Source organism: Aquarana catesbeiana, linkage group LG07 (genome assembly GCF_042186555.1).
Source record: "Aquarana catesbeiana isolate 2022-GZ linkage group LG07, ASM4218655v1, whole genome shotgun sequence".
NCBI lineage: Eukaryota > Metazoa > Chordata > Amphibia > Anura > Ranidae > Aquarana > Aquarana catesbeiana.
The window spans coordinates 323,932,573-323,947,089 of NC_133330.1; the positions used below are offsets into that span (position 1 = coordinate 323,932,573).

General features: G+C 44.7%; 1 protein-coding gene across 1 annotated transcript in view; it reads right to left on the bottom strand.

Annotated features, from left to right (window-relative positions):
- LOC141103792 (interleukin-12 receptor subunit beta-2-like) overlaps nucleotides 1–14,517 on the bottom strand; it is a 91,874-nt gene that overhangs the window by 50,470 nt on the left and 26,887 nt on the right. The window contains exon 6 of the mRNA XM_073593779.1: nucleotides 8,482–8,623. Within this exon, the coding sequence (XP_073449880.1) occupies nucleotides 8,482–8,623 (142 nt within the window). The remainder of the gene's footprint in view (nucleotides 1–8,481; nucleotides 8,624–14,517) is intronic.

The window sequence follows — 14,517 nt, forward strand, 5'->3', positions numbered from 1 at the left end:
GCCTATCACAGTTTCGGAGGCCATGGAATGCCCAGGTGGCACAACCCCCCCCCCAAATGACCCCATTTTGGAAAGTAGACACCCCAAGCTATTTGCTGAGAGGCATATTGAGTCCATGGAATATTTTATATTTTGACACAAGTTGCGGGAAAGTGACACTTTTTTTTTTTTTTTTTTTTTTTTTTGCACAAAGTTGTCACTAAATGATATATTGCTCACACAGGCCATGGGCATATGTGGAATTGCACCCCAAAATACATTTAGCTGCTTCTCCTGAGTATAGGGATACCACATGTGTGGGACTTTTTGGGAGCCTAGCCGCGTACGGGGCCCCGAAAACCAATCACCGCCTTCAGCGTTTTTAAGGGCGTGAATTTTTGATTTTACTCTTCACTGCCTAACACCGTTTCGGAGGCCATGGAATGCCCAGGTGGCACAAAACCCCCCCAAATGACCCCATTTTGGAAAGTAGACACCCCAAGCTATTTGCTGAGAGGCATGGTGAGTATTTTGCAGCTCTCATTTGTTTTTGAAAATGAAGAAAGACAAGAAAAAACTTTTTTTTTTTTTCTTTTTTCAAATTTCAAAACTTTGTGACAAAAAGCGAGGTCTGCAAAATACTCACTATACCTCTCAGCAAATAGCTTGGGGTGTCTACTTTCCAAAATGGGGTCATTTGGGGGGGTTTTGTGCCACCTGGGCATTCCATGGCCTCCGAAACTGTGATAGGCAGTGAAGAGTGAAATCAAAAATTCACGCCCTTAGAAAGCCTGAAGGCGGTGCTTGGTTTTCGGGGTCCCGTACACGGCTAGGCTCCCAAAAAGTCTCACACATGTGGTATCCCCATACTCAGGAGAAGCAGCAGAATGTATTTTGGGGTGTAATTTCACATATTCCCATGGCATGTTTGAGCAATATATCATTTAGTGACAACTTTGTGCAAAAAAAAAAAAAAAAAAATTTGTCTCTTTCCCGCAACTTGTGTCGCAATATAAAATATTCCATGGACTCGACATGCCTCTCAGCAAATAGCTTGGGGTGTCTACTTTCCAAAATGGGGTCATTTGGGGGGGGTTTTGAACTGTCCTGGCATTTTATGCACAACATTTAGAAGCTTATGTCACACATCACCCACTCTTCTAACCACTTGAAGACAAAGCCCTTTCTGACACTTATTTTTTACATGAAAAAGTTTTTTTTTTTTGCAAGAAAATTACTTTGAACCCCCAAACATTATATATTTTTTTAAAGCAAATGCCCTACAGATTAAAATGGTGGGTGTTTCATTTTTTTTTTTCACACAGTATTTGCGCAGCGATTTTTCAAACGCATTTTTTGGGGAAAAAACACACTTTTTTAAATTTTAATGCACTAAAACACACTATATTGCCCAAATGTTTGATGAAATAAAAAAGATGATCTTAGACCGAGTACATGGATACCAAACATGACATGCTTTACAATTGCGCACAAACGTGCAGTGGCAACAAAATAAATACATTTTTAAAAGCCTTTAAAAGCCTTTACAGGTTACCACTTTAGATTTGCAGAGGAGGTCTACTGCAAAAATTACTGCCCTCGATCTGACCTTCGCGGCGATACCTCACATGCATGGTGCAATTGCTGTTTACGTTTGACGACAGACCGCCGCTTGCGTTCGCCTTAGCGCAAGAGCAGGGGGCGACAGGGGTGCTTTTTTTTTTTTTTTTTTTTTTCTTTATTATTTTTTTGCTTTTTTATCTTATTTTTAAACTGTTCCTTTCATTTTTTTTTTTTTTAAATCATTTTTATTGTTATCTCGGGGAATGTAAATATCCCCTATGATAGCAATAGGTAGTGACAGGTACTCTTTTTTGAAAAAATTGGGGTCTATTAGACCCTAGATCTCTCCTCTGCCTTCAAAGCATCTGACCACACCAAGATCGGTGTGATAAAATGCTTCCCCAATTTCCCAATGGCGCTATTTACATCCGGCGAAATCTAAGTCATAAAATGCTCGTAGCTTCCGGTTTCTTAGGCCATAGAGATGTTTGGAGCCACTCTTGTCTCTGATCAGCTCTATGGTCAGCTGGCTGAATCACCGGCTGCATTCTCAGGTTCCCTGTTGAGACAGGAGAGCCAGAGAAAAACACGGAAGACGGTGGGGGGGGGGGGGCATTCCCTCCCACGGCTTGTAAAGGCAGTCTAGAGGCTAATTAGCCGCTAGGATTGCTTTTACATGAAAGCCGACCGCTGGCTGAAAAGAATGATACCAAGATGATACCTAAACCTGCAGGCATCATTCTGGTATAACCACTCAAAGTTGTGAATGGCGTACCTGAAGACAAAAAAATGGTTAACAATAAAGCACAGTAAACAGTAAAGTATAAATAATTACATACCTGAAAAACAAACATGATAAAACATAATAACAATAACAATAACAATAACAATAAAACACTGCAGAATAGAATACAGTAAAAAAAGAGCAGAACAATAGAGAGAGAGAATAGAGAGAGAGAACAATAAAACGACAACTATTTTTTTTTATTTTATATATATATATTTTTTTTTTTACACTTTTTTTGTAACTAACTTTTATAACGGTAACCGGTTCCAGGTTCGGGTCTCTCAAAATGCGATGGCATCTTGGGAGACCCTGTGAAAGTGTGCCTAGTCTGTGCAATGCTGTACCCTACGCTAATACTCAACTAGTGTATGGTAGCGTTCAAAACATTCACCAATGCAAAGACCAGGATTGTCAGGACAGGAGGGACAATAATAGCGGGTGTCACGCCTATATCCGCGCTTGCTGCAGACACAACATCTTTTTGGGGGGGTTCGTTGGGTAGGGGTACTCGGGAGCACATAAAAATGCCTCTCATGCAGCCGACTGCATTTGGTTGGGGATGTGAATGGGGGAAGTACGGGTGCTGCAGAAGCGGTGGGTTCCCAATTAGGATTGGCGAATGCAGCAGGAAGGGCACTATGGGCACGACGGGCCTGTGTTTGTCTTTTTGGTGGCAGCGGGACACTACTTGTGCTTGCCACCTCACCAGCTTGAACTGCACTTATGGGACTCGCCACGTCACCAAGTGTTACTGCAGCGCTGGTTTGACTACGACCGGGGTATACTAGGCCGCTGGTGCTTGCCAGTTCAATAAAAAGCTTCCAAAAAAACTGTTAGCGATCGCAGGGATCAGGTCTGACTCTGCGAACGCTGCAGTTATGCGTTTAGTGTTTTGTAAGTGTCAGTGATCGATCGATACTGCACTTGGGTGGGCTGGACTGGGCCGGGCGGAGGGGCACAACGCAGGTGCTAGCAGGTATCTGGGCTGATCCCGCTAACACTGCGTTTTTGGGAACCCTAAACTGCTGGGGACGCTAGTATAGATCTGATCGGATCAGATATTGATCCGATCAGATACTATACCACTAAGGGAGGTGTACGGTGCGTGCGTGGGTGTTAGCGCTACTGGCGCTAACCTGACGCTGCCTGGTGCTTGCTTGCCAGTTCACCAAAATGCTACCAATAAAACTGTTAGCGATCGTAGGGATCAGGCCTGACTCTGCGAACGCTGCAGTTATGCGTTTAGTGTTTTGTAAGTGACAGTGATCGATCGATACTGCACTTGGGTGGGCTGGGCGGAGGGGCAAAACGCAGGTGCTAGCGGGTATCTGGGCTGATCCCGCTAACACTGTGTTTTTGGGAACCCTAAACTGCTGGGGACGCTAGTATAGATCTGATCAGATCAGATATTGATCCGATCAGATACTATACCACTAAGGGAGGCGCATGCTGCGTGCGTGGGTGTTAGCGGTACTGGCGCTAATCTGACGCTGCCTGGGGCGACGCATATCACCGCCGGGCGATCAGGGGGCTAAACCTTTATTCGGTAATAAACGGCGGGTGCCCTGACACTATAAAAAATAAACAAACTAACCTGCGTCACCCGTAACGGTTATACGGTGATCAGTGGTGAAAGGGTTAACTAGGGGGCAATCAAGGGGTTAAAACATTTAGTAGGTAGTATATGGGGGTCCCTGTCACTATAAAACGCTGACGGCGAACCTAAATATTTACCTCACTAACTAGCGTCACCAGTGACACTAATACAGCGATCAGAAAAATGATCGCTTAGCGACACTGGCGATGGGGGGTGATCAAGGGGTTAAAACTTTATTAGGGGGGGTTAGGGGGGTATCCTAGACCTAAAGGGGGGTAATACTCACTGTCCCAACACTGTAACTGTCACAAACTGACACTATGCAGTAATCAGAAAAAAAAAAAAAAAAACCTGCTGGTGTCAGTTTGTGACAGGGGGGGGGGGTGTGATTGGGGGGGGATCGGGGGGCGATCGGGGGGGGGATCGGGGTGTTTTGTATGCCTGGCATGTTCTACTGTGTGTGTGTGTGTTGTGCACTCACATTGATGTCTTCTCCCCTCGGCGCTGGAACGGAAACTACCGAGCCGAGGGGAGATGACATCATTTCCTTTGCTGCTGTTTAGCATACAGCAGCAAAGGAGTGTTCCCATTGGCCGGCGGCGATCGCGAGGGGGGGGCCACGAACGGATGGCCTCCCCCTCATCTCCGATCGCCGGGGAACAGAACGGGACCGCTTCGGGCACCGGGGGGGGGGTCCGATCGGACCCCCCACCCGCGAGAGGCAAATCACGTACATGTACGTGATTTTGCCTGCCCATGCCGCCTTGCCGACGTAAATCGGCGTTAGGCGGTCCTTAAGTGGTTAAGGTTACAGCATATGTAGCACCCTCTTGTGTGCTAGAGTAGGATGTACATAGTTGTTAATGTTGGTAAATTTGGCTTGGCTGGCAGCCAAGCTTGGGTTGAATCTAGGTCAGCTTTGAGTGACTCAGGGAGGCTGGATGACCCAGCAAGCAGCACCTCTGGTACCTCCCCCCTACTTGCTGTAACCTTGGAGAAGTTTCCAGAAGAATGGGTGGGAGGTTAACAGGGGCTGCTTGGAGGGGTGGCTAAGTGGGCTTGCAGTGGGCAGAGACTCCTAAATACTCCTTATGCCAGCAGGGGCAGTCAGGTGGAAGATGGAGAAGGAGTGCTGCAGAGGCTGTCGGTGGCCCTTGAGGGTAACCCCCTAGTCTGGGGGGGTAACCTCAGGCTTGGGTGCTGGAGTGATCCTCTACAACACATGGAGGAATCCTGTCCTGGATGTACAGGAGCAGGTGTGAGAACAGCGGGAGAGAGTCAGCACATCCAGGAGAAGTCATCCGGGTGGGCCGGTGAGTGTACAGTCTGGAAGGACTGTGGGAAGTAGCCAGGAGGGCTAGTGAGAGGCAGCTGCAGCCAGGCGGGCTGGCAGTGCCTTAACAGGTGGTGCTGGGATCAATAGCCACAGGGATGTGAAGCTGGACACTGAACTTTGCTATACAACCAAGGGGCCTGAGGTCCCTGCCTGTAAAGGGCTTTTGCTTCAAAATCTGACAGTTGCCTTTTTGTTGGATTAACTATCAGCGTCCCAGCTGAGTCTGAATGAAGTTCTGCAAGCAAGTGTGCTGGAGGCAGAGGAGTGTATATAAACTGTATATAGGAAAGTTGGCCCTGAGGAGTTCCAAGTCAAGTGGGCATCCCATAAAACCCCTGCTTCCCATTCAAGTTTTATCCCCTCAATAAATCCAAAAACAAAGTACTGGACTGTTTTCTGACTCTGTGGAAATTTGGTGTGCCTAGCTGTGCAGGGTGGGGGATGCCAGTTCACCAGCGGCTCTTATGTGGGGTGTGCTACACATATAAGCTACTTTAGACAATTGTGTGCACTACTGAGACAAGGTCCTTTAGCACCCAAGGCAAAAGGGCAAAAATGCTTCCCCCTTTTTCCCGCCCCAATGAGCTGTGAAACGGTATAGGTTGCAGGTCCTGCCCTTTGTCTGCTGAAGAGCTTTGATTGCCTACCCCTTGGCCTATCCTTGAATTGTGCTCTTCCAACCTTGTGGTAACAGTTCAGAAAAGATCTTTTTCTGTACCGGCATGATTGTGTCCCGTGTACAAAGTCAGCACCATAAAGACATGTTTTGATGAGTTCAGTTGGGTGGAGGAACTCAAGTGTCCTGCACAGAGCCCTGACTTCAACCCTATTGACCACCGTTAAAGTGACTTAGAACACGGATTGTGAGTCAGGTTTTCTCATCCAACATCAGCACCTGACCTCACAAATGTTCTTTTGGCTGAATGGGCACAAATTCCCCCCAAATACATTCCGAAGTCTTGTAGAAAGCCTTCCCAGAAGTTTGGCAACTGGTACAGTCGCAAGGGAGGCAAATTCATATTAATGGCCATGGTTTAGGAATGGGATGTTAAACAAGCTCCTGTATGTATGGTGGTCAGGTGTCCTAATGATTTTGTTGGGCATATTAGTTTGCCAGTTATTGTCAATTGTCATGGATTGCATATTGATGCCACTACATTTTGGTTGACACTGATATATCTAGGCTTCTCCAGTGACCTCTGGGTATGATAGGGTTAGGTCCAATCATGTTAAGCATACCTAGACATGCAACGTGTGATGAATATTTCCTTCACTGACCGTTTTAAGCAAATTTATAGGATTAATGTATATCTAAACCCTAAACGAATATATTGCAGCTTACCAGTGCTTACATGTGGTGGCTGCATTACAGTGGAAGTAAACTTCATTTTTTGACTTGTACCCACAGGAAAGCCTATAAGAAGGCTCACCTGTAGGTACAGTGAATATCTCCTAAACTTGCAGTGTTTAAGAGATAGTCACACTGCATTTAGCCAGTGCATGTGCGGGAGTGATGTCACATTTCAGGTCACTTATGTAGCTGGAGGCCACGAACCTGGAAGGAAGACTGATTGAAGCTGGAAACCCTGACATCATGCCGCTGGAGGGCTTCGTTTTAACGTAAGTCTTGCATAATGTGCTAGTATGCATACTAGCACATTATGCAGTTGTCTTACAAGGGAAAGTTTTATTTTTTAATTTAATTTTTTTTTTTTTTTGCAGGGGTTTACTACCACTTTAATTACCCTTTTTCAGGCTTTTGTCCTCTTTTTTCATCCTATGATCCAGCTAGTAACCCACTTCCTAGCTGACAACTCACTCACTGCATTGTATCTATGTAGGAGCAGTGTCGTCACCCTAAGATTTGAACTGCAAAATCCTTCTCATTTCAGTTTCATAGGGAGCAGATGCTCTGCAGTTCACAGAAGATAGAAAGCTGATAACATTGTTTGAGCTATTAAATGAGTGCACAGCAAGTGCAAGGACACTGGAATTTTGGCAAGTATTTACTGTACTTGCAGGAAATGTACTTGCCTGAAAAAAGAAAACTAACGCAACCACCACCTCTAAAGCCAGCCATAGATGGAGCGACTTTCTGTCCTGCAACCTGTGAAAATCGCTCGATTGTCCCATCAGCACAGTGTTAATGGGGAATCCCTCCGGTAGAGTTATTGGGCTCCATTCACAGAATGAACTCACATGAGATGTTTAGGTGTCAGGTCACATTTTGCCTAAATATCGCAGCATGCAATCCCGAAACTGTCAATTCACTATAATGTTTTGCGGTATTTACCGAGAGAAAAATCTGAAAACGCTCGGTAAATACCACATGAAAAGGCGTTAAAATACATTCACAGAAGCAAATAACTAATTAAATGCATGCGAAAATTAAGGACGCGGGCGGCCGCCTGATTCTTAACAATGCCTATTTATTAATGTGAATAAATACGCCAGCTAGTGTCAGGGGTTAAATTACTGCATATTTTCAATACTAAAATACCACAAGACTTCATAAAATAACTCATGCAGTATTTTAGTAGTGTTTTTTTGTGAGTGCTCAAAAACTTTAAAAACGCTGAGCGGTATTTTTTTAAGGGGGAACATACTGCTTTGTGAATGGAGCCCATTGTGTTCTCCTGGCTGGGAAAACACACTGATTATAGCTAGCGGCTATAGCCCCTGGCAATAATCGCATGCAAAATCTGAAATGCTGGTTGTACTCTTGCTCCTGGCGCCTCCCTCCTGCCGGGGCCCCACAGCAAGCAGCTTACTCTGGGGGCACCCAAGCAGGCGTGCTCCCAAGTCGAGGCTCTGTGTGTTCATTCACACATGGAGCCACGCCTGAGCCCCACCCCTCCATCTCCAGATTGGCTCACTGGTGCATCTCCTGATTGGCTGACTGGCTGCAATTGACAGCTGCCAAAAGCCAATTAGGAGGGAGAGTCCCCCGGAGAGCGAAGGCTCTCCTGGACATTGCTGGATCAAGAGGTGGCTCAGGAAAGTATTAGGGGGATCTGGGGGTGACTGCTGCAAACAAAGTTTTTTTACCTTCATGAATAAAATGCATGAGAGTAAAAAAAAAAACCTTGTGCCTTTACAACCACTTTAAGGACTAGTAGACCGCAATATATTATATTAGTGTCCTTGGGTTTAGATGTAATAAGGGCACTCCATTGTATGTCATGGTAAAGGAAAGAAAGGAGAAACACAACTACATACCTGATGGTGGAACCGGAAGGGGGGCACTCCAGTTACTCCAGTAACTATTTCCAATTTCCTCTCTGCATCGGACACGCAGGGAATCTGCAGTACGGATTTTATTGATTACAAAGCTCTTGTTTGTGCTGCTTGTTTGGCCAATCTGAAAAGAAAATCTCAATAAAATAAACCACAGAGTTTTACAAATGTTTAAAAACTTCAAAAAGACCCTTTCAAAAAGGGGCACATTGGAGTAAACGAATCAGGTCAGGTACTCGGGTAACCAGGTACGCTGTTGTACCCTGACCCAGGTGGCTGGACTGAGCTAAACTTTGCTGTGTTATTTCGATACCTGTTTTGGTCAATGACCCAAGCCACCACTGTTCAGGCCCACTCGAGGAGCCATGGAGGTGAACCACCAAAATACTTGTCATTCTTCCTGCCACAAATAACGGTCAACAAACAAAAGGGGGGACTCCGACACTTCGGCCAAGGAGAATTCCAGAGAGAGCGAGAAGGGTGAGTGGGTTGCAGATCCACAGTTACTTTTACTGTTATTACTGAATTGGGTATTCAGCAAGGTCCAACAGTGGGTCCAACACAGCCAATGTACCTGGTTCTTTTCATCTCACTTCAAACCTGTGCACCTTTTTTTTTATCTAATTGCTGCACCTGTGCCTACCCTTCATCTAATTATTCAATTGTATCCAAAAGATCCAACTCCTGAGGTACAGTACTGTAACCAGTCAAATCATAGGCATATCTCATCCCTGCTCGCCAACGTCTTCAAGGGCCCCAACCTAGCCGGCACAAGATTCACATTAACCACTTGCCGACCAGCTGCCGTCATTATACGGCGGCAAGGTGGCACGATCACGCGAATCGTCGCAGCTGTTCGTTGGCTCGGGAACTCGCTTTTGTGGGTGCACTCGCGCTCCCATTGGCCAGCGGGGGAGCCAATCAGCGGGTCCGGCGAACTAGATGTCCGCCACCCACACGCAATTGTTCTTGTAAGTGACAGAACGGGGATCTGCCTGTGTAAACAAGGCAAATCTCCGTTCTGACAGGGGAGATTACACAGATCCTGTCTTTCTGCTAAGCAGGAAGATGGATCTGTGTGTTTCCCCAGTCACACAGTCCCCCATACAGTTAGTAAACACAAACAGGGAACACATTTAACCCATTGATTTCAACCCCTTCCCTGCCAGTGTCATTACAGTAGTACAACAGTGCATATTTTTAGCACTGATTACTGTAATGTCAGTGGTTTTCAAAAAAGTGTCAAAAATGTCAGTTAGGTGTCCGATCTGTCCGCAGCAATGTCACAGTCCCGCTAAAAATCACTGATCGCCACCATTACTAGTAAAAAAAATAAAATCAATAAAAATGCCACAAATCTATCCCCCATTTTGTAGACGTGATAACTTTTGAGCAAACCAATCAATATACGCTTATTGCAATTTTTTTTTACCAAAAATATGTAGCAGAATACATATCGGCCTGATGAATCTGATGAATCTTTTTTTTTTTTTTTTGGAAATGTTTTATAGCTGAAAGTAAAAAATGTTTTCTTTTTCAAAATTGTCGCTCTTTTTTTGTTTTTAGCGCAAAAAATAAAAACTGCAGAGGTGATCAAATACCACCAAAAGAAAGTTCTATTTGTTCGGGGAAAAAAAAGGACATGAATTTTGTATGGGTACAGCGTCGCACGACCATGCGAATTGTCAGTTAAAGCGACGCAGTACCGTATCGCGAAAAACGGCCTGGTCAGGAAGTGGGTAAATCCTTCCAGGGCTGAAGTGGTTAAGGACTATAGTCAGATAACTTCATCCTAAGGGCAGATTTGCATTTCATTTTAAATTCATACTCTCAGGCCTAAACCTAGTCTCTTATCTGGAGAGCTCTCAAGTAACATAGCCTGATCCCTGTTATGTATCTGGTCACTTGCAGCAATTCATCCCATGAGGAGAGCTAACTGGGTCATGGTATGGGTTCTAAAATCATTGCAAGGAACTTTGTGAAGCTGCTTGTGTCCTCACTATTAGGTTTCATGCCGGTTTATTCTAACTTGCCAATACACTCTGTTATTCTTTCATATAGTCCTAAGTTTAATTCTTGTAAACTCATTAAAGTGTACAGAAACATATACCAAAGGTGTCAGTGAAGTTGAGGACTCATACAGGGCTGGACAGGAGCATAGGACCCAACCCAGATAGCAAGTATAACTTGCCACAAATTTGTGGCAGTGTTGAATTGTAAGTCTTGTTAAAGCAGAGTTCCGGACAGAATATGACTTTTAAGGTAAAAATACTCCTACAATACGCATGCCTCGTGCAATGTAACAAAGGTATACTGTAAACTATGCCCAGTTTTCTATTTGTGCAATATTGTTTTCTTACCCCGTGAAGTTCCTGTACAGCCATCTCCAGAGTGGGCATCTGAAGCCACAGTGTCCTTTTTCTTGGATTCTGTGCATGCTGGCTACCCCTCAATCTCGCGCATGTGCAGTGCAATCTTGGTCAGCTTGCCATGCCAAGCTGACCAAAATTTTCCTTAATTTTCCATAGACGCCAATGTTAAATGTTACGGCAGCAGTGCCATGCCAAGCTCACCAAGGATTTCAATAGACGCCAATGTTAAATGTTACTGGAGCCGTGCCATGCCAAGCTGACCAAGAATTTCCATAGACGCCAATGTTAAATGTTACTGGAGCAGTGCCATGCCAAGCTGACCAAGAATTTCCATAGACGCCCATGTTAAATGTTACTGGAGCCGTGCCATGCCAAGCTGACCAAGAATTTCCATAGACGCCAATGTTAAATGTTACGGGAGCAGTGCCATACCAAGCTGACCAAGATCTCCCAGGAGCCAATATAAAACCGGAAATGAAGTATGTGGCCGCTAATAGAGGAAGTGAATTAGATATAGGCTTAAATCAGATAAGTGAACAGAAAAAAAATAAATACAATTCCAATGCATTTTAAGGATGCACATCAGTGCTGCATGGTGAGGACACTTGACACTTTTCCAATTTGAAGCAAATTTGCATGGCAAGTCTCTAGCAAGAGCAAAGTTGCAGTGGTGAGTCTACAGCAAAAGCTCTGCAAGTCTACAGCAAGAAAATTCAGGCACAGTGACCCCTTGTGGGTGGGAGGACTATTTTACAACATAACTGAACCAGAACTCGCAGAATGTTTGCAAAGAAAGTTGATCTGAAGTCATGAAATGCGGACTTGCTGCAATTGTGCAACAAACTTGTGAAGCCTGGCAAGTGTAGCAATCGCTCAACAAGTCATTTTCAAACTTGCAGCTCAATTGCTCGCTATCTGGGAAAATAACCAGTGACTCCTGCGGCGGGGGGGGGGGGGGATGGGTAGCGCTACATATAGAAGAGCGATAAAAGAAAACTGATTTCCAGGTAAATACTAGAAAAATTGTACTTACTGAACATACATTATCTTTTCACACTAAGTGCTTTGATCCTCCTGCCAATAAACACATGAAGATGTGGTGGTAGAAGGTGTTCCGCAGGAAGAACACAAGCTCTATCATCTCTGCAGGGATTTGTTTTTTGCAAACATTTTCTCATACAGAGATGGTGCAGAAGGTGAGGACTGGTTATGTTAGAAACATCTGGGAAGAGCTGAAACTGATGGGAGTGGTCTGTGGTCTACCATAACGGCATTTAAGGGGCACAGGGGACTTTTCTAGGAAAAGATTGTTTCTTTAAAAAATAAAAAAAAGCTCTTCGTGGCCCATAAATAACACTGGTTCATTATTTTCTATGGAGCATAAACCACATATAACAAAGTAGCAGTAGTCAGTGTACTCCTCGAGTATAAATAGCTCAATCCATATAGTCCAGCCTTTCTCAACCAGGGTTCCATGGGTTCTTTCAGAGGTCACCATGCATTTTCTTGGCTGTGGCTGATTGACCTTCAGTTTGATGGTGTCTGCTTCCAACAGCCCGAGTCAGCTGACTGAGTAACATTCTAATAACCAATGTAACCAACTGACTAACCTTTGAAGGTGTTTCCTAAAACCTAAAAATTATTTCAAGGGTTCCTCTGGGTTAAAAGGTTGAGAAAGGCCGCTATAGCATATCTCTAGTATTTTGAGATGGGAATGAGGGACACCTACTAGAAAACGTATGTAGGCATAGGACATGCCCCCTGCCACACCCCCTTAAAGTGGTTGTAAACCCGTTACAACCACTTTTACCTACAGGTAAGCCTAGATTAAGGCTTACCTGTAGGTGCTCGAAATATCTCCCAAACCTCCATGGTTTAGGAGATATTTACAAAAAAGGCGATCGTCGATGTCTACTGCGCAGGCGCACTTTAGACTTCTTTAGAAACGGCAAGCGTGCCATTTCTAAAGGAGATCGTGCCGTGACTGGCGGCTCCCGCGCGCATGTGCTGGAGTGACGTCATCGCGGCTCCGGCCAATTACAGTGCCGGAGCCGCGATACCTGGAAGGAAGATGGACACTTCGTGGAAGAGGGGACAGCGGTGACATCAGATGCTCCAGTTTCAGGTAAGTGACACATAATGGGCTACTATGCAATGCATAGTAGCTCATTATGCTTTACCTTTGCAGGGAGACAAAGAGGAAGTAAAACCCATCAGGTTAATTAAATCCACAAGGGCTTTTTTTTACCACTTGCCTTTATATTGGCTTTTAAAATTTACAAATGCAGCAATTTAGAATTTGGGTGAAAGGTTTAGCACTGGGAAACACTTTTTAAAGATAAAAAGTGCATTTTATATACAACTATAAAGATCAGACCAAAATGAAGGACAAATGAGGAGGAAAGAGGGACAGAGGAACATTGCTCCAAATCAGGGACAGTCCCTCGAAATCCAGGACAGTTGGGAGCTATAATATAGTCCAATAGTAGGAGAGATAAAACATAAAATAGTTCTACTTCCACATAATTGTAATAAAAAAAAAAGATGCATCCCGATTAGTGCTTTGGACCTGCATGGATGTCATCTTGTACACTCCGGAGTGCACTTGAAGATCTATGCAGGTCGGCCATCTGTCATTGATCTGGACAGGCTGCCTAGACCGAACACCTGTGCATCAAGTGCAGTTGAAGACGGACGATCACCCAGGTGTAAGGATTGGTACATGGTAGGTAAAAGAGGCCTTGTTGTTTTTATACCCGATTATTAGCATTATTATCAGCCGACCCACTCAATGCTTGTGAAGCTTCCCCTGGTTCCCCACAATGCAAAATTTATACATTTATACCCGAGTGGTCCGTTATCTGGTCCAAGCAGTGTCAATAGGTAAGAACAAACTGAGTTTTTATTTCTCCAAAATAAAAGGTGAAATGCATTGTAGGAAAAGGGAAAGGCAAAATAGAAATGGCTGTGAAGGCTAAAGTTTTATTTTATCTTAATGCATTCTCTGCATTAAGAAAAACTTACCCCCCTCAACCCCCAAATACTTGCCTGAGTCCGATCTCGATCCAGCAGCGCGCCTCTCTCTCTCTCTCTCTCTCTCTCTCTCTCTCTCTCTCTCTCTCTCTCTCTCTCTCTCTCTCTCTCTCTCTCTCTCTCTCTCTCTCTCTCTCTCTCTCTCTCTCTCTCTCTCTCTCTCTCTCTCTCTCTCTCTCCTCACTGGACTCAGGGAGAGCAGTGGGAGCTATTGGCTCCTGCTATTGTCAATCAAATCCAGTGACTAGGGAGCAGGGGGCGGAGCCAAGTCACACCGTGTGTGTGTGTCAATGGACACACAGAGCACAGCTTGGGAGTGAGCCCACACGTGTGCCACCATAAATAGCGGCTTCCTATGGTGGCATATGGAGAAGAGAAGGAGCCAGGAGTGCCGGTGGGGGACCCCAGAAGAGGAGGATCAGGGGTGCTCTGAACCATTACACAGAGCAGGCAAGTATGACATGTTTGTAAAGTGTTTTTAAAAAAAAAAAAAATAATAATAATAATAAAATAAGATAACACTTTAATGCGTATTTAAAGCCAAAACCTCTATTTTCATTTTGAATAGAGTAAGGGATTGTTAAAACTGCTGTCTGTTTTTTTTGTTTTTTTT